The sequence below is a fragment of the Orcinus orca genome, chromosome 13 (assembly GCF_937001465.1).
Source record: "Orcinus orca chromosome 13, mOrcOrc1.1, whole genome shotgun sequence".
Lineage (NCBI taxonomy): Eukaryota > Metazoa > Chordata > Mammalia > Artiodactyla > Delphinidae > Orcinus > Orcinus orca.
Window position 1 is genome coordinate 71715541 of NC_064571.1, and position 20544 is coordinate 71736084.

The 20544-nt window shown below is 42.0% G+C and overlaps 2 protein-coding genes across 3 annotated transcripts in view; both read left to right on the forward strand.

The window, feature by feature from the left end:
- The window catches only part of DTNB (dystrobrevin beta), a 608309-nt gene that overhangs the window by 170841 nt on the left and 416924 nt on the right, over positions 1-20544 (forward strand). The window lies entirely within an intron of this gene.
- The window catches only part of ASXL2 (ASXL transcriptional regulator 2), a 133122-nt gene continuing 132603 nt past the window's right edge, over positions 20026-20544 (forward strand). The window contains exon 1 of the mRNA XM_033425089.2: positions 20026-20376. Coding sequence (XP_033280980.1) covers positions 20320-20376 — 57 coding nt within the window. The 5' untranslated portion in view covers positions 20026-20319. The remainder of the gene's footprint in view (positions 20377-20544) is intronic.

Here is a 20544-nt window from a genome sequence, read left to right on the forward strand (position 1 = left end):
CAGTCTGGAGGAGGGACAGGCACGATGGGCATTTAGGTTGCTTCCATGACCTGGCTATTGTAAATAGTGCTGCAATGAACACTGGGGTGCATGTGTCTTTTTGAATTATGGTTTCCTCTGGGTATATGCCCAGTAGTGGGACTGCTGGGTCATATGGTAATACTATTTTTAGTTCCTTAAGGAACCTCCATACTGTTCTCCATAGTGGCTGTTATCAATTTACATTCCCACCAACAGTGCAAGAGGGTTCCCTTTTTTTCACACCCTCTCCAGGATTTGTTGTTTGTAGATTTTCTGATGATGCCCATTCTGACTGGTGTGAGGTGATACCTCATTGTAGTTTTGATTTGCATTTCTCTAATAATTGGTGATGTTGAGCAGCTTTTCATGTGGTTCTTGGCCAGCTGTATGTCTTCCGTGGAGAAATGTCTATTTAGGTCTTCTGCCCATTTTTGGATTGGGTTGTTTGTTTCTTTAATATTGAGCTGCATGAGCTGTTTATATATTTTGGAGATTAATCCTTTGTCCGTTGATTCATTTGCAAATATTTTCTCCCATTCTGAGCATTGTCTTTTCGTCTTGTTTATGGTTTCCTTTGCTGTGCAAAAGCTTTGAAGTTTCATTAGGTCCCATTTGTTTATTTTTGTTTTTATTTCCATTACCCTAAGAGGTGGATCAAAAAAAATCTTGCTGTGATTTATGTCAAAGAGTGTTCTTCCAATGTTTTCCTCTGGAAGCCATTTTTAATCATCTATGTCACTACACTACAGGAATTAGAATAAGGATTTCTAAAAACTTAAAAAAATATTACATATAGAGAGAAAATTATACAAACCTCAAGCATACTTGCCTGATGAATTTTCAGATAGACTCATGTAATCATCTAGATAAAGGAACAATGATTCTAGCTGTCCAGAAGCCCCCCTCATCCTGCCTGCCAGACTTTGGCCCTCCAAGGGTAAACACTATTCTGCCTTCTGATGGCATCCATCCCTGTGGTCTGCTGTTGCACTCTATATAGATGGAACTCTACAGTACGTACTCAGTCTATGCCTGGTTTCTGTCACTCCGCATTACGTTTGTGAGATTCATCTATGTTGTTACACTTCGTTGTGGGGCAGGCATTCTCACTGGGCATTTTTCAACTCTAGGCCTCCCCACCCCAAGATTCTGAAATGGGCCATGTTTCCCAGACTTATTTCATTGCAGTCTTAGGTTGGGATTCTCAAAAGCAGGCTCTGAAACCAGAAAGTAAATGCAAATAGTTTATCGGGAATTGATCTCAGGAAGCACCAGCCACGGAGTGAGGAAGGAAATACAGGAGAGAGGAAGCCAGGCAGAGGAGTTAACCCGAGCTCAGCCCCACAGGGTTCTCCACCGGGTCCTCCCCGGGAGTCCTCCATGGGGGTCCTCCACTGGGTCCTCCCTGGGGGCTCCTGCAGGGGTCCTCCACTGGGGGTCCTCTATGGGATCCTCCACGGGATCCTCCAGGAGATTGTGCAGCATTTGTTACAGAGCTCTCCCCCAGAGAAGCAAAGAAACTGGGGTATTTATACACCAACTCCTTTCAGTTATTGCTTGAGAGCTGAGTACATTAACAGCCTGGCAATTGCACCCTGCCCCCAGTGTGGGTTAAATACGCGCCTATGGCCAGAGAAAGCCTAGAGGCACAGGGTTGCAGGTGCCGCAGGAAACAGCCGTCAGAGTGAGGGAGGTCAAGGGAATGGGCGCAGCACAACCGTCACACCTCGTTCCACCCTGACCTACTCATATCCCACATTAAGTCTATTTTGTCACGGACACTTTCAAGTGGTAGCCAGCAGCGATATCTAAAATAAATTTAATTGACAGGAAGGGTGGGAGGGAGGCTCAAGAAGGAGGGGATATAGGTATACATATAGCTGATTCACTCTGTTGTACAGTAGAAACTAACACAACATTGTAAAGCAATTATAATCCACTAGAGATGTAAAACAATAAATAAAGTGTGGATAGTATAAATGAAAAGTAATTAATTGACAGATATGCGGCACCTATCAAAGTGATAAAATTTTTTAAAAAGTGGCAGCCACAAAGAGTGATTTGGGGATGTGGAATGAGTATTTTCATACTTTGACGGTAGAACTCTGTTTATTTTTAGTAGAATGAAATCCGGCAATATCTGTTAAAAACAGGTATTCCAGAGGTGATGGACGTTCATTAAACCTATTGTGGTAATCGTTTCATGATGTATGTAGGTCAGATCATTATGTTGTACATCTTAAACTTATGCAGTGCTGTGTGTCAGTTATATCTCAATAAAACTGGGGAAAAGAGAGGTATGCCATTGCAACTAGTGGATAAATAAGTTCTGGAAATTTAATGTACAACGGTGATTATAGTCAATGATACTGTATTATAAACTTCAAAATTACTAAGACTAAATCTTAATTGTTCTCAATACAAAAAGAAGTGATAATTATGTGACCCGATGAAGATGTTAGCCAACACTACTGTAGTAATCATAGTGCAATATACAAATATATCATACCAACACATTGTACACCTCAAACTTACACAATGTTATATGTCAATTATAGCTCAATAAGAAAAATTTTTCATGAAAAGAAAAATTGAGGCTAGTTCATAGAACCAGCCTCAGTTCCTATACCGCACTTGTCCTGCGGCTGTACTGTTATTTTATTTATCACCTCCCTCTTCTCCCACTCACTCTCGATCCCCCCTCATCCTCAGTCAACATTTTGCTGGTCTCAGTTACTTGCCTTCCATCCTTGAGGACTATCTGAAGTCCGTCCTTGAAGAGTCTGAGTCTTTGGTTACCAAGCCTTTGCCTGAGAACCAAGTGCTCCAATCCAGCAGATCCTCAAATAGGGGGCCATGCTGGTGTTTTGAGTCTCCTGGTATCAGTGTGAACTCAGAGCTTTTGAAAGATCTCGATATTCCCTTTCCCCCATTGTTCAGTTATTCTAGTAAATGACCATAAGTCCTTTTGTGGAAAGATTAAGGGAATCGCTAGTGTATTTTTGCAGCATTTTAGGGTTCTTCCTCAAAGAGACTTGGCATCTCCTTCAATTGATGGGCTCTAGGTGTGAGAACAGGCTCAGGTCTGGAAACTGTGTAAGGGATTGTGATTTCCATCGTAGTGGCTGACCTCAGGTTTCTACTCACTTGTACCAGTTTCATATTCTTGCCTAACAAACTACCACAAACTCAGAAGCTTAAAACAAACCCCATGCTATTATCCTACAGTTTCCCAGGGTCAGAAGTCTAGGCATGGCTTAGCTGGAACCTCCACTCAGGGTCTCACAAGGTTGTAATCAAGGTGTCAGATGGGCTACGTTCCTTTCTGGATAGAGCTCCTTCCTGGAGCTTAGAGTACTCTTCCAAGTCGACATGGTTGTTGGTTGAACTCAGTTCTTTGCAGTAGTAAGACAAAGAGGGCTGCTTCTGGCACAGGCCCTCTCTCTTATAGGCAGTTCACCTTTTAGCAGCTCGCTTCTTCAAGGCCAGCAGGAGGATCTCTTTGTCCAGTTGGCTAAGTCTTTCATAATGTAACCTAATTAAAGAAGTGACAATCCTATCACTTTTGCCATACTCTGTTGGCTAGAAGCAGGCCATAGGTTTTCAAGGGCAGGAGATTATACAAGATATGACTAATGGGGGGAGGTGGCTCACCCTAGTGTGTGTCTGTGTGTCCACCACATTCAATCTTGGTCTTTTTTTTTTTTTTTTAATGTAAGTTAGGCAATATCCTTATTGTCTCCCCATCTATCTTATTCCCAGGAATACCATGGTCTATTAGCCATTCATTGTCCCTTGAATCTGGGATGATCTTGTGACTTGCTTTGACCAATAAAAATGGCAAAAGTGATATTGGGCCAGCTTCAGAGCCTAGGCTTTGAGACGCCTTGCAACTTTGGCCTTTGCCCTCTTGATATGCAGAGATCGCCACTGGATGAGGAAGGCGGTCTAGCCCAGGAAAGGGAAAAAAGCCATGTGAAGGAATACCAAAGTGTCCCAAGCCAACAGCCAATGCCAACTGCAAGACACGTAAGTGATACCAGCTCGGACCTTTCAGCCCAGCTAACTCTGCAGCTGAATGCAGCCACATGAGCGAGCCCAGGCAGAACTAGAAGAGGAACTACCCAGCCCACCCACAGAGTCATGAGAAATAACAAATCACTGTCGTCTTAAACGACTGGTTTTGGAGTGGCTTATTACACAGCAATAGGTAACTGAAATACGTATTTCTATACCAACTCCGGTCAATCATTGTTTGGCGGTTGCTCTGAGGCATTAAGACCCTGGCTTTTCTGGTCTGCCTGCTCTTGAGTCAAGCATGCTCCAGTGATCAGGGAAAGCTCTCAGGCAGAGTCCCAGATGTTTGCAGGAAGAAACTGTCAGCAATTATAGGAACACTGAGTGTTGGGTGGATATGACGGGAGACCAGCCGTGTTTGTTACAACCTCAGAATCTTTTTCTCCAACTTGTAAACATTACGTGGAATGGGGGTGGGGGGTGGGGAGCAGGAGGTTTCTTTGAGGAACCAAGAACATTGGAGTAGATGATGCTTCTGGGAGACACCACCAGCTAGAGGAAGAATTTGCAGAACGTAGGGCTGGGGCTATCAAAGACTGAGATTGGGGGCGTACCTTGTTCTTTTCAACTTCTCTGACTCTGTCTAAGAGCTCGAGTTCTCACAGCCTGCTGTCAGACTGCATGCCTAGAATCCCACCTTTTATTTGCTCTCCAATTCCTCTCCGTTGCTCTCTGCCTTCCAGTAGGCAAGCTCACTTATTATCCCTTGCCGGACTCCTCACTAGCCTCCTACCAACCCAGCTGTCATTCTCACCACTCAACACCTACCTGTCTCCCAGCTGCTGCCTCTGAGGTCCCCCACTGACTCCAGATCCTGTCCTGTTCAAATCTAGTTAATTTGGCATTTCTGCCATATCCCATATCAGTATCAGTGCTTTTCCTGTATTAGAACTTCTGAACCTTAAGGAGTTTTTAAAAAGCGTTTGTCAAAAAGGATCTCATTGGGCGACATGAAATTACAGGAAATTTCAGGTGTGATTTCCACCATTTCTGCGTTGCAAGGGAGATTATATTCAAAGTTGCAATAGAGGTGATATCCTAGGCTGCAGAGTTGTTCCCAGGTACCAAATGTGGGTGAATTAACATTTCAAAACATCTTTGGAAGGTTACCAAAAGAAATCTTTTTTTTTTTTTTGTCTGAGCACCCAAAAAGATGGAAGCAAAGTTTGTGTATATATTAAGATAAGCTGTGTTCCTGTATTTGGAGTATAAGGAAGTGGTTCTACAAGGGACTGACCAGAGAGATTTACTTCCAGTTTACTAAGGCCACAAGAGCAAACATTACAGTGCTTTGTATTAGGTATGCAAAAACACTCAGGGTTAAAATATTCAAATGCAAAAAAACTCATTTTAGAAGAAAACCTGAGTCTTACAACGAAGAGTAGCCCCTGCTCGCCACAACTAGAGAAAGCCTGCACTCAGCAACAAAGATCCAACGCAGCCAAAGATAAATAAAAATAAATAAATTTATTAAAAAAAAAAACCTTAGTCTTAAACCAAAGATCAGAATACACAGTGTATTATTTACTGCTCCTATGAATTGCAAATGGTTGCAAAAATAAATGAGCTTGCTTCATTTTCCTCATCTTCTTTTTTTCTGCCTCTTATGACAGCTCAACATTTTTGAGCGTCTACCCAAACCTGCCATTCATCTGATCTAATCCTCAGAACAACATCCACTATGCCAGTTAGTTCTAGTTTAAATTCATGACCACACATCCCAAAAGGAGTCTTCAATGCTGCCAAGCAACCCTACTCCACTTCCCCAGCATGTTCTCTCACCCATTCTCCAAAACAACTACTTCACACATTCTCTGCTCTCCTCAAATCTCCCACATCCTCTTCCGCCTCCTCAGTCTTGCCTACCTCTCCCACTTCTTCCCAGATTCCTCTCCATCTCACTCCATTCTAGATCTTCTCTGTATTCCACTGATACACCAAACCCTTTCCTCTGCCTTAGGGCCTTTGAAATCCCCCTTGCCTTACACTGGAATGCTCCACACCCTCATCTTCACAGGGCTAGTTCCTTCTTGTCTTTCTTGTCTTTTGTTTCAGCTCAAATGTCAAATTCTCAGAGAGGCTTTCCTTGTAATCTAAAAATGCTCCCGCTGTCTTGCACATCAACTTGTTTTATTGTCTTCCAGACATTTATCAACATCTGATGTTGTCTTGTCTATTTATTTCTCCCCTATCTCCACTTGAATAAAGCTCCTTGATAGCCTTACCAGATAGGGCCTTACCTACCTGGTTTACTTCTGTATTCCCAACTTTCAGATCTGAGCCTGTCCCATAATAGGCTCAAAATGAATTTTCATTGAGTAAACTATCCCAATTTTTGGTAGATGGGGAAACTGAAGATTAGACAATCTAAACAAATTGCTTAAGTTCACTCAGGTAGTAAATGACAAAGTTGGGACTTGAACCTAAATCTTTTTAGGTCCAGGCTGTATCCCCATCTATGTAAAAAATCTCTCTTGCTAGGATGAACATTTTAAAATGTATTTGAGGACTTCCCTGGTGGCGGAGTGGTTAAGAGTCTGCCTGCCAATGCAGGGGACATGGGTTCGAGCCCCGGTCCAGGAAGATCCCACATGCCGCGGAGCAGCTAAGACCGTGCGCCACAAATACGAGGCTGCGCTCTAGAGCCCGCGAACCACAACTACTGAGCCCGCGTGCCACAACTACTGAAGTCCGCACGCCTAGAGCCCGTGCTCCACAATAAGAGAAGCCACCGCAGTGAGAAGCCCGCGCACTGCACCTAAGAGTAGACCCCGCTCGCCACAACTAGAGAAAGCCCGCGTGCAGCAACAAAGACCCAACACAGCCAAAAATAAATAAAAAGTAAATAAATTTATTTTTTAAAAAATGTATTTGACCTCTGAGGAGTACTTACGAATGTGGACAGCATTTAAGACAACGTCAGAATGAATAGTCAAATTCCTCAGGCAGAAAACCAAGGAGATGCTGAGGACATCTGGCTGGACAAAGCCCGTGGTAACTAAGGAGCAGCACAGCCTGGTTATTCCCAGCTTGCTCCTGGCTGGCCTCCAATTCCTCCGCCTTCCTTCCTGCTTTCTGCATCTCTGAATCTCTGACCACCTGCAGTTCAATACAGGGTCTGGTCTTCCCTTCATGCCCACGAAGTGAGCTACTTCATGCCTCTCAATAGCATCCAGATTTATGCTTTAGAGAAACTGGAATAGGATATTTTCCATGGGGGTCTATCAACTAAATCTGTGTTTATACATCAGTCTTAATTTTCAGGAAGTTGCCTTTTTTTTTGCAGGAAATGAAAACCTTGTATTGACTCTTCATTGGTCCTTAAATTGACTTATAAACAAGAGGGGAAGAGGAGGAAATGAGGAATCTTTTGGCTGTTGCCTTAATCACCATTCAGGGAAATCTTCATATATAGGCTAGAGTCTCTAGGAATGCTAGATTTAAGGGATTATTCACTGGATTTTCTTCAGAAACTGAGATCTAGACAGGTTATTATAGTATCAGTTATTGAATGTTTATACACCTGGCATTATTCTGAGCTCTTTATGTGTATTTTATCTTTACAACAAACTTATGAAACAGATACTATCAATATTACACCCATTTTCCACATGAGAAAACTGAGGCCAAGAAAGATTTTTGTTTTTTTAATTTGCCTGAAGTCACACACTTATGGGATGAAATTAGGGTTTCATACACTTAATCTGACTCTGGAGTAGAGGTTCTTAACCACCACCTGTTTTTGTGTTTGCTTGTTTGTTTACTGTGGATTCCTTTGGCAGTTTGTTGAAGCCTATGGACCCCTTCTCAGAATCTCTTTATTTTTTTTTTTGCGGTACGCGGGCCTCTCACTGTTGGGGCCTCTCCTGTTGCGGAGCACAGGCTCCGGACGCGCAGGCTCAGCGGCCATGGCTCACGGGCCCAGCAACTCCGTGGCATGTGGGATCTTCCCGGACCAGGGCACGAACCCGTGTCCCCTGCATTGGCAGGCGGACTCTCAACCACTGCGCCACCACGGAAGCCCTCAGAATCTCTTTTAACGTGTAAATAAAATACATACGATTACAAAAAAAAAAAAAAAAAAATTTACATCGAAATCCAGTGATCAGCTTATTAGAAAAATGAATTTGTGATATGGTGGTATAGGTGCTTCACTGGTAATGCCTCACATAACAAGATATAGTGGCAGGTCTAGTAATACTGAAATTGTGAAGTTATGATAAATATAAAAATATTTCTGTAATATAATATGAAAATATCTGAGGTTTCTGTTCGTGACAAAGTCATAGGTGACAAATCAGTTTAAATTTAGTGAAAATAAAGATGTAATTTTGTCTAAACTAATGGACCCCTCCCTTGGACCCCAGGTTAAGAAACCTGATCTAGAACCTGAGGACGTAATGTCCCCTGGAAGACCAGTTACAAAGCCCTCCTAACTGGTTTCCCTGCTTCTAATCTCATTTACTCTCCCTGCCCCATCCACTCTCTTCACAGGTTGTCATTCTAAAGGGCTCCTCCTTGGGTCCTTGCTGGACACCCTCCCCAGACCTAAGCCCCATAGAGTTTATTACCTTTTCATCTATGTCACTTTAGGGTTTTGCATATATGTTTATGATTGTATGTATGACAATGTATGGTATCTAATTTGTTTATAGGTCTTTTTTACTTTAATATGAGCTTCTTGGGAGTAGGGGCTGTGTCTTGCTTATTTATTCATTTATCTGCTTTTTAATTTAATAAAATTATATTGAGCATCTCCTATAACAAGTGCTATTCTAGACACTGAAAATATAATAATGAACATGATAGACACAGTCCTTTTCCTCCCTGTTTTGCCATCTTGCACTCATGTCTGGTCCTCAGTGTTTGGCTCATGGTTGAAAGATACTAAATTAATCTGTTTAGTTGAACTGGATTGATATTTCAAGGTCGTATTTGTCCCTAAGAGAAATATTTCTTGAGACATTCCTTCATCTTCATATCCTCATATAAATTGCCAGGTATACAGCAGACACTGAATAGTCAATTCCTTTCCTTCCCTTTCCTCTTACTGTCCTAATCACCAAGTATGCTAAATCTTGTTGCATAGTAGAGAAATGGAAACAGCTGGGTACATAAAAGTTTTGCAGGAAGGAAGAAGAGTTGAGAAAGTCTACTTTTGTCCTCTTTTCTGGTCAGGTATAATACACAAGACACAATAACTAACATTTATTGATGGCTTACAATGTACTAGGTGCTATTCTAAGCACTCTACATCTGTTACCTCATTCAGACCTCATAATAACCCTAGTAGAGAGAAGTGAGGCTTAAAAAGTTTCAGTGGCTCGCCCAGCTTCTGGCAGTCAGGTGAGGGAACTCCAGCCCAGTCAGTCTGAGTCTGGCACCTCTTTCTGTGTGCAGCCACAGCTGTTGACCAATGTAGAGTCAGAGGCAAGGACTTTGAACAGGATCCACCTACAGCCTGCCTCCTGGTCATGACCTAAGTCAAGGCGAGCATGTTTTTTCTTTTTTAAAAAATTATTTTATTTATTTATTTATTTTTTGCTGCGTTGGGTCTTCATTGCTGCGTGCGGGCTTTCTCTAGTTGTGGCGAGCGGGGGCTACTCTTCATTGCGGTGTGCAGGCTTCTCATTGCGGTGGCTTCTCTTGTTGCGGAGCACGGGCTCTAGGCGCATGGGCTTCAGTAGTTGTGGCACGCGGGCTCAGTAGTTGTGGCTTGCGGGCTCTAGAGCGCAGGCTCAGTAGTTGTGTTGCACGGGCTTAGCTGCTCCTTGGCATGTGGGATCTTCCCGGACCAGGGCTCGAACCCGTGTCCCCTGCATTGGCAGGCGGATTCTTAACCACTACACCACCAGGGAAGTCCAAGGCAAGCATGTTTGAGATGGCAAACTGATTAAGGCTGATGTCTGTGGTTAGGGTAGAGCTAACAAGGGCTTCAGAAGACCTGTGCTCTGGTGCCTTCATGCTACACTATTTATTTAATATTGTCTTTTTAAAACAACTATTTCCCCCCAGAATTAATGTTGGTTCTACTATCTGTGAGGCTATAAGAAAAAGTTTCTTAAAAAGAAAATTGTCTTTGGATTATCATTAGACAGAATTGGATAATTCTACCAAACTGGGGTATTTTTAAAAGTTAATTGTAGGGCTTCCCTTGTGGCGAAGTGGTTAAGAATCCACCTGCCAATGCAGGGGACACGGGTTTGAGCCCTGGTCCGGGAAGATCCCACATGCCATGGAGCAACTAATCCCAGGTGCCACAACTACTGAGCCTGCTCTCTAGAGCCTGTGAGCCACAACTACTTAGCCCGTGTGCCACGGCTACTGAAGCCCACGTGCCTAGAGCCCGTGCTCCACAACAAGAGAAGCCAGTACAATGAGAAGCCCATGCACCACAACGAAGAGTAGACCCCGCTCGCCACAACTAGAGAAAGCCCGCGCGTGGCAACAAAGACCCAACACAGCCAAAAATAAAAATAAATAATTAATTTTTAAAAAGTTACTGGTAAAGAATTCTGATTACCATGTACATTATTTACCTACTCTAGACCCAAATTGAAACGTAAAACAGATGTACGAGGAGTACCTGAGTATCTTTAAAAAAAAAAAATTATTTATTTATTTTTGGCAGCGTTGGGTCTTCGTTGCCACGCATGGGCTTGCTCTAGTTGCGGCAAGTGGGGGCTACTCTTCGTTGTGGTATGTGGGCTTCTCATTGCGGTGGCCTCTTTTGTTGCGGAGCACAGGCTCTAGACACATGGGCTTCAGTAGTTGTGGCACATGGACTAAGTAGTTGTGGCTCACGAGCTCTAGAGTTCAGGCTCAGTAGTTGTGGCTCCTGGGCTTAGTTGCTCCACAGCATGTGAGATCTTCTCCACCCAGGGCTCGATCCTATGTTCCCTACATTGGTAGGCAGATTCTTAACCACTGCACCACCAGGGAAGTCCCCTGAGTATCTTTTTAACATACAAGCAAAAGTAATTAAAAAAAATTTTTTTTTCCTTCTCTGTTCAAAAGATATAGAGTAGCTGAATGGATTAAAAAACAAGACCCAAGGGCTTCCCTGGTGGCGCAGTGGTTGAGAGTCCGCCTGCCGATGCAGGGGACGTGGGTTTGTGCCCTGGTCCGGGAAGATCCCACATGCCGCGGAGCTGCTGGGCCCGTGAGCCATGGCTGTTGAGCCTGCGCGTCTGGAGCCTGTGCTCCGCAACGGGAGAGGCCACAACAGTGAGAGGCCCACATACCACAAAAAAAAAAAACAAGACCCAGTTATATGCTGCTTACAAGAGACTCACTTCAGCTTTAGAGGCACACAGACTGAAAGTGAAGGGATGGAAAAAGATATCCCATGCAAATGAAAACCAAAAGAAAACAGAGGTGGCTATACTTATATCACACAAAATAGACTTTAAGCCAAAGACTGTAGCAAGAGACAAAGAAGGTCATTATATAATGATAAAGGGATTGATTTATCAAGAGTATAACATTTGTAAATATTTGTGTACTCAACATAGGAGCACCTAAATATATAAAGCAAATATTAACAGATCTGAAGGGAGAAATATACCACACTACACTAATAGTAGAGGACTTCAAAATCTCATTTTCAACAATGGATAGATCATCCAGACAGAAAATCAATAAAGAAACATTGGACTTAAATGACATGTTAATTAAACCAGATGGACTTAACAGACATTTACAGAACATTCCATCTAACAGCAGCAGAATACACATTCTTCTCAAGTGCACATGGAACATTCTCCAGGATAGATTATATGTTCAACCATAAAACAAGTCTTAATACATTCAAGAAGATTGAAATCCTACCAAGTATCTTTTCCAACCACAATGGTATGAAACTAGAAATCGGTTATAGGAAGAAAACTGGAAAATTCACAACTATGCTGAGACTAAACAGCATGCTCCTGAACAACCAGTAGGTCAAATAAATAGAAAGGGAAATTTAAAAAAATACCTTGAGACAAATGAAAATGGAAATACAATGTACAAAATCTTCTGGGATGCAGCAAAAGCAGTTTCAAGAGGGGAGTTTATAGTAAACTCCTACAATAAGAAAAAAGAAAGCTCTCAAATAGACAACCTAACTTTACACATCAAGGAAATAGAAAAGGAAGAAGAAACTAAGCTCAAAATTAGAAGGGAGAAAATAACAAAGATCAGAGCAGAAATGAATGAAATAGAGACACTAGAAAAGATCAATGAAACTAAGAACAGTTTTTTAAAAGATAAACAAGATACGCAAACCTTTAGCTAGACTAACCAAGAAAAAAGAAAGAGGACTCAAATAAATAAAATTACAAATGAAAGAGGAGACATTACAATTGATACCTCTAAATAAAAAGAATCATAAGAGACACCTATGAATAATTACATGCCAACACTTTGGACATCCTAGAAGAAATGAGTAAATTCCTATAAGCATATAACCTACCAAGACTGAATCATGAAGAAATAGAAATCTGAACAGACTGATTACTAGTAAGGAGATTGAATCAGTAATCAAAGATCTACCAACAAAGAAAAGTCCAGGACCGGAAGCCTTCACTGGTGAATTCTACCAAACATGTAAAGAAGAATGAATACCAATCCTTCTCAAACTCTTCCAACAAATAGAAGAGGAGGAAACACTTCCAAAGTCATTTTATGAGGCCAGTATTACCCTGATACCTAAACCACACAAGGACACTACAAGGAAAGAAAATTACAGACCAGTATCTCTGATGAATACAGATGCAAAAATCCTCAACAACATATTAGTAAACCAATTCCACAGTACATTAAAAGGATCATATACCATAATCAAGTGGGATTTATTCTAAGGATGCAAGGGTGGTTCAATACCCACAAATCAATGTGATACAACACATGAACAAAATGAAGGATAAAGATCATATGATCATTTCAATAGATGCAGAAAAATCATTGGACAAAATTCAACGTCCTTTCAAGATAAAAAGTGTCAACAAACTGGGTATAGAGGGGATGTACCTCAATATAATAAAGGCCATATTTGACAAGCCCACAGCTAACATCATACTCAATGGTGGAAAGCTGAAAGCTTTTCTTCTAAGAATAGGAACAGGATAAGGGTGCCACTCTTGCCGTTTTCATTCAGCATAATACTGGGAGTCCTGACAGAGCAATTAGGAAGAAAAAGAAATAAAAGACATCCAAATTGGAAAGGCAGAAGTAAAACTGTCACTATTTGCACATGACATGATTTTACATGTAGAAAAACCTAAAGACTCCACCAAAAAACTATTAGAACTAATAGGCAAATTCAGTAAAGATGCAGGGTACAAAATCAATATACAAAAATCTGTTGCATTTTTAAACACCAACAATGAACTGTCAGAAAGAGAAATTAAGAAAACTATCTCATTTCCAATAACATCAAAAAGAATAAAAACTTAGGAATAAATTTAACCAAGGAGGTGAAAGATCTATACACTGAAAACTATAAGACATTGATAAAAGAAATTGAAGAAGACACAAATAAATGGAAAGATACTCTGTGTTTATAGATTGGAAGGATTAATGTTGTTAAAATGTCCATGCTTCCCAAAGGGATCTACAAAATCTATGCAATCCCTATCAAAATTTCAATGGCATTTTTCACAGAAATAGAAAAAACAGTCTTAAAATTTGAATGGAACCACAAAAGACCCTGAATGGCCAACACAATTTTGAAAAGAACAAAGCTGAAGGCTTTCAGACTACATTTCAAAGAGATAGCAAACAAAATAGCATGGTTTCAGCATAATAACAGACACATAGATAAATGGAACAGAATACAGAGGCCAGAAATAAGCCCATATATATATGGTCAATTAATTTCTGACAAAGGAGCTAAGAATATACACTGGGGAAAGGATAGTCTCTTAAACAAATGGTGTTGGGAAAACTGGATAGAAAGTGAGCCTCACATTAGACAGACTTGGCTCTCCAGCTGGGATGTTCCCTGATGAGGTAGTTAAAGATTATGTGAACTGGGGGTTCAACGTCCAGGATTCTGTCCAATGTATAATAGATAGCATTATTGTCTACCTTGAGAAGACAGTCAAGAATCCAGGTCGTGTGGATAGAGAGGATAGGATAGCAGGGATCAACAGCTAGAACTATGAAAACCTGAGGAACTGGGCTTGAGAGTTGCCAGTCTTGACTTCTTGCATTAATGGACCATTCTGTGAGCAAGGAGGTGAAACCAGAATGATTTTTCCCTTATTTCATCCTGCCAGACAGTGGAAAGTCAAAGGCTCTGACTTCCTGGCCAATGATGAGTTCCTACAGATGTATAAAGTTAGTGCCATCTTTCTTAACAATGAAAAGATTTCCAATAAGAACGTCATGAAAAAGAGTTGATTCTTTACAAAACTGTTCTAGGGACATTTTTGCCAATGCCGGCTTCATAAAAGATGTTGAAAATATCATTTCTATCCCTAAGGGGCCTGACATGTGGTCCCTGGTCATCATGATGGATGCCACTTTCCAGCAAAGGTGCTCTCAGAAGATATTGCCCATTTGGACCCTAGTCTGATCAACAACAAGGATATATATTTATATTTATATATACATAACATATATTTGCTTTTTTTTTTTTTTTTTTTGGCGGTACTGCACGGCTTGCGGGATCTTAGTTCCCCGACCAGGGACTGAACCTGGACTATGGCAGTGAAAGCCTGGAATCCTACCCACTAGGCCACCAGAGAACTCCCTTTTTAATTTTTTTTTCCTCATAATATATATTTAAACATATGTAAGGAGGCAAAGATAGGGGTCACAGACACCCAGACTCTGGTTTACCCTCCCTGAAAAAAAAATGGAAGAGGAATATCCTCTCTTTTTTTCTAAATGGTTATACATAAATTATGCCAACATCATTTACTGCATAAAACTTCATTTCCTCACTGATGATGTCACTTTTATTATATACTAAGTTCTGTTTATACTAAGGCTTGTTTCTAAGTTATCTATGGTATTTTGTTCACTAATCTCTGTCAGTTTTGGAACCAGTTTCTCTAGTTTTGATTATTTTTTCTTTTTGTTTTAAACAAGATTATTAGTCCTCAAAAATATGTTTTAAAATCTGTGAGACAAATCTTCCCACATTACTCTTCTTTTAAAAAAATTGTATTGGTTAATTTTAACTTATTGTTTGAGATGAACTTCAACATTATTTGGTCAAAATATAGCCAAATAAATCTCCCTAAGATATTATTTTGAATTAAAGAGCATTTAGAATAGTCTTCTTATCTAAGATCATGGTTTATATATTTATTTACTAAGAGTCTTATTTTAGTTCTCTCAGAAATGAGTTGTTCACTTTATATAGGTTATGAACAGTCAAGACATTTTTTCTTCACATTAGTCCTAATTTTTGGTATGTGTATAAAATATGTACATGTGGGTCCACTTATATGTGGATTTTTTTCAATAAATATAATACCTGTGTTTTTATTTTATAGATCTTTAACTAAGTGTGGGGAAAAGTTTGTGTTCGATTAGAGATCATAATAAGTGGAATCAAAAGAACTAGTGTTTGAGTCCTGATTCTCTCCAAACCGTTTCAGCTTCCTGCCCTTGGGTGAGTCATACTTATCCATTCCTTTGTTTTTGAGGCAGAGATAGCACTTCTTGGGGAGGTTGGTGACCCTAACCCCTGCATTGTTCAAGGGTCAACTGTATGCATATACACATACACTCTTTTGTAGCTATTGGGAATGGAGGTTTTCAAACTTTCTATCAGTTATTACTGGTATATAGAACACCTGTTAATTTTTTTTTGGAGGGGGCCACGCTGTGCGGCTTTCAGGATCTTAGTTCCCTGACCAGGGATTGAACCTGGGCCCTCAGCAGTGAAAGCATGGAATCCTAACCACTGGACTGCCAAGGAATTCCCATTTTTTAAAATAAGTTTTTAATTATAGTAAAATGACCCCAAATTTTCCATTTTAGTCATTTTTTTAAACATCTTTATTGGAGTATAATTGCTTTACAATGGTGTGTTAGTTTCTGCTTTATAACAAAGTGAATCAGTTATACATATACATATGTCCCCATATCTCCTCCCTCTTGCATCTCCCTCCCTCCCTCCCACCCTCCCTACATTTTAGTCATTTTTAAGGGTACAATTCAGTGGCATTAAGTACATTCATATTGTTGTGCAACTATCACCACTAACCATCTCCAGAAATTTTTTCATCATCCCATACTGAAACTCTGTACCCATTAAACAGTAAGTCCACATTCTCCCCTACTCCCAGCACCTGGTAACACTTGTGAATTTTTTTGCGGTATGCGGGCCTCTCACTGTTGTGGCCTCTCCCGTTGCGAAGCACAGGCTCCGGACGCACAGGCTCAGCGGCCATGGCTCACGGGCCCAGCCACTCGGCGGCATGTGGAATCCTCCCGGACCGGGGCACGAACCCGTGTCCCCTGCATCAGCAGGCGGACTCTCAACCACTGCGCCACCAGGGAAGCCCCGGGTGATTTCTTTGTGGTAGAATTTAAATTTTCTTCTTTTTATTTTGTAATACCCTATTGCTGCATTGCCCACACTCCTTTCCAGTGTACATATCTTCCAGCTGCTGTGAGTATTGGCAGCTGAGGGCTCATAGCTGCATTTTTCTCTAGAGAACTGCCCTTGGTCAACAAGAGTTATCTTTCCTGGAAATGCTTGGGAGGTTACAACTGACCTCCTTTCTCACCAGGGAAGGCCTGAGTATAAGAGTGTTTGATGAGCAGATACAGAAGCCTCACCTCATATCTCAAGGTGGGATAATTCTGTGGGGACATTAATGCTTGGCTGAGGTACCAGGCTGAAACCACATCTTCCCTTAGTTTCTTTTTTTGGGGGGGGTATAGCTGATTTACAACGTTGCGTTAGTTTCAGGTGTACAGCAAAGTGAGTCAGTTATACATATACATATATCCACTCTTTTTTAGGTTCTTTTTCTATATAGGTAATTACAGAGTATTGAATAGAGTTTCCTGTGCTACACAATAGGTCCTTATTAGTTACCTATTTTATATATAGCAGTGTGTATAAGTCAATCCCAATCTTCCAATTTATCCTTAGCTTCTTTTCCTATCATGTTTCCTTCAAATCCTTATAGAGTTCTCCTGAGAGCACTTCAATAAATCAATTGCACAAGGGGTCAAGTCTCAGTCTCTGCTTCTACAGATGTAATGAATATCTATGGACTTTTTATGAGAAATTTTGTAAACATGAAAAATAGTTATTTTTATTTTGAAAATGAAAGTCTCATGTGGATTCCAAGATAGAGCATGACAGGCTTGGGGCTGGGCATCTGTAGCCTGAAAACTCTTGACTTCATTTTCTGTAGTACCCTAAGCTAAAGTTTGTAAAAGCATGTCGTTCACTTTACCACACAAGAGTCAGACCTCTATTTTATTTTTATTTATTTATTTATTTTGCGGTACGTGGACCTCTCACTGTTGTGGCCTCTCCTGTTGCGGAGCACAGGCTCTGGACGCACAGGCTCAGCGGCCATGGCTCAGGGGCCCAGCCGCTCTGCGGCATGTGGGATCTTCCCGGACCGGGGCACAAACCCGTGTTCCCTGCATCGGCAGGTGGACTCTCAACCACTGCGCCACCAGGGAAACCCCCGAGACGTCTATTTTTTAGTGTAGAGGAGAGTATTGTTACACTTAGAAGGGCAGAAGAGTGGGTGGAAGCTGTGGAGGTGGAGACTGTGAGTGTAGGCCACGCTTTCAAGATATTTATGGGTGAAGAAGAGAAAGAAAAATAATTTGGTAGGGTAAGGTGGTAGGGTAAAGAAATTTCTTTATTTAATCTGGAAGGATCTTGAGTAGGTTTGTAGAAGATGGTGGAGGGGAGCCAGAGCTAGAAAATTTTTTTTAAAAAGGCGTATTTTATGAACTAACATTCCAAAGATGGTGAGAAGCCTGGGCTCCTGTATACAGTATGGTATGCAGTGTACTGAAGGAAGGATTAGCCTATAGTAAGGAGAAGGTTAGGATTAGCAAATTTATAGGTAAATCAGGGGCTGAAGGGAGGCAGGGTGGGACTGTAACTGGTGGCCACTAATTTTTATATGATGTATGAATCAATATTATAAGTCAAATGAAAAAACAAAAGCAGAAGTAGGGCTAAGAAATTTGACTTTATTAGGAATTTTAGAGGGTGTAGTAATGGGGGAGGGTTGGGTTTTAAGAAGAACAATCTGGCATCCTTTGAAGAGTGGGTTTGAGTAGGGTGGGAGTAGAGACAGGACATTTAGGGAAATCCAGAACTAGAGTGGGAATATGAGAGATGCAAATAGGCATAACAAATTGAATCAATACACATTGGGACAAAAATACTCTCTGGGTAATTATATATAATTTAATAATAATAATAATGATAATAATAACCATTCAGATCTGTGGAAGATTAAAAAGTAGGAACTGCAATACCACAGTCCCTACCCTTGAAATTAAAATCTGGGAATGGAGCTCCAGAAAAGCAAAGTAAGGACAGTGGGAATATCTGTCCTAGCAGGATTTGAAAACAAGCTGAGGTAAACTGCCCAGGCAACAGGGCTAGATGGCAAGTCCCAGTCAACAGCTGGGAAAGGAGAGGTGCTTCTTGAACTGACTATTGACCTATACTTTAGAGTGAGATGGTGCATACCTTGCATGTTATGGATAGTGCCATGAGTACTAAAGGAATTTGTGAAAATATATCTATTATGAATTGCTGATATGGGGCTGTCTGATTAATGACTGAAGGAGAAAAATAAGGAAGTATCTAGATGCCTCTCAAACTCCCTATTAAGACTTTGTGTGCGTGTAACAGACCCCTTTTAAAACTTGAGGAAAAGTTATGAATCCTCTTCTCAGAAAATGCACAACTAACACACAAAATATTGCCCATAATTTTAGGGGGTTCATAAACTTCTGAAACCTATCCATGGACTCCAAGTTAAGTATTGTTCTCAACGGTCTTTTCTCCCAATAAACAGCTCAACTCTCAGTCCTATTTTAGAAAATAGTAAGTTAGTAGATCGGAAGCAGCTTCTGGAAGCAGGTGGATTTGGGAGATTAGTAGGCGTTACTACACATTCCTTACTTTTTTAAGTATAAAGACATGGAAATGCGACGGAAGATGCCACATTCTGGATCTTTCAGGAGGCTGTTATGGACACTACAAATAATTGTTTCTGACCACAGATACAGCTGAGTCATTCAGCAAATATTTACTGGGCGACTGATATGTACAGGCACTGTGCCAGGAAGCGAGCTCACCAAGATAAAAAAGACATCATTTGTGTCCTTGATGAGACATTCACATGTAAAAGCGTGAATATAGTTACTGGTGGCCGTAAAATAAAGGTCACCTAAGACTGAGAGGCATTCTGGAGAGACGGAAAGGACTCTGAGCTCGTAGTTTGATTTTGTGGCTTCACCATATTCTAGACTCGTGAGTTTGGCGTCACTCAATCTCAAATTGCTTCATCTATCAAATGGGGTAAAAAAAGTGTACGAAAATTGTTGTAAATCTTCAAAAAGATAACCTTTCTAAAAATGAACGTGGACAAATAAAAAATGAAAGTTCGAGGCTTATTGAAAGTGATAGTTGCGAGGGTCCCGATCTCTATAGCCACCGCGGCGCCCCGCACGCGGTCAAAATCCACTCAATAAACCTTCCGGGCCGTATCAAGTTCCGCTTCCGCAGGCAGGTTTTCGCTGTAGGCAAGAGCCCAAGACGCCCGACGCAGCGTAGCGTCGGACCTCCCCGATGCGCATGCTCTCTAAGCGAGGCGGAGCGCGGAGGGCGGGGGAGTGGCCAGGCGCGGCGGCTGGCCGGCTCGTTCTCCCTGCATCCCCGCGCGGGAGGCTGGGGCGCGCGCGCGCTCGTTCGCGCGGCCGGCTGCGTACAGTAGTGACGGCCGCGCGGGAGCGGTCACATGACCGTAGCGGCTGCCTGTACAGTAAGGACCCAATATGGCAGCGGCGGTAGCAGTGGTAACGGCAGCAGGAGGACCGGCCGCCCCATAGACCGCCCCCCGCGCACCACCCCCGCCGCTTCCTCTGCTTGGGTGCTCCTCCGGCCTGACTTCCCCTTTCTCCCATCTTTCCCGGCACCGCGGGAAAAACAGCGCAGGGCAGAGCAGGCAGGGAGGGCGGCCGCAGCCCGGACACGGGAGCCTCCCAGTCAGTTCAAGACCCGACATGAGGGAAAAGGGCCGTAGGAAGAAGGGCAGGACCTGGGCGGAGGCCGCCAAGACGGTAAGGAGGAGGGAGCGGACGGGAAGGCTGGGAGGATTTCGTTCCCTCGCCGCCCGCCGGTTGCAGGGTAAGGGAGGTCAGTGGCCCTGCGACCCGGCTGAGGGGGCACAAAACCGCCCTGTGAGGGCGGAGGTTAGTGTCGGGTTTGTGGTCCCTGTGGGAATGGAG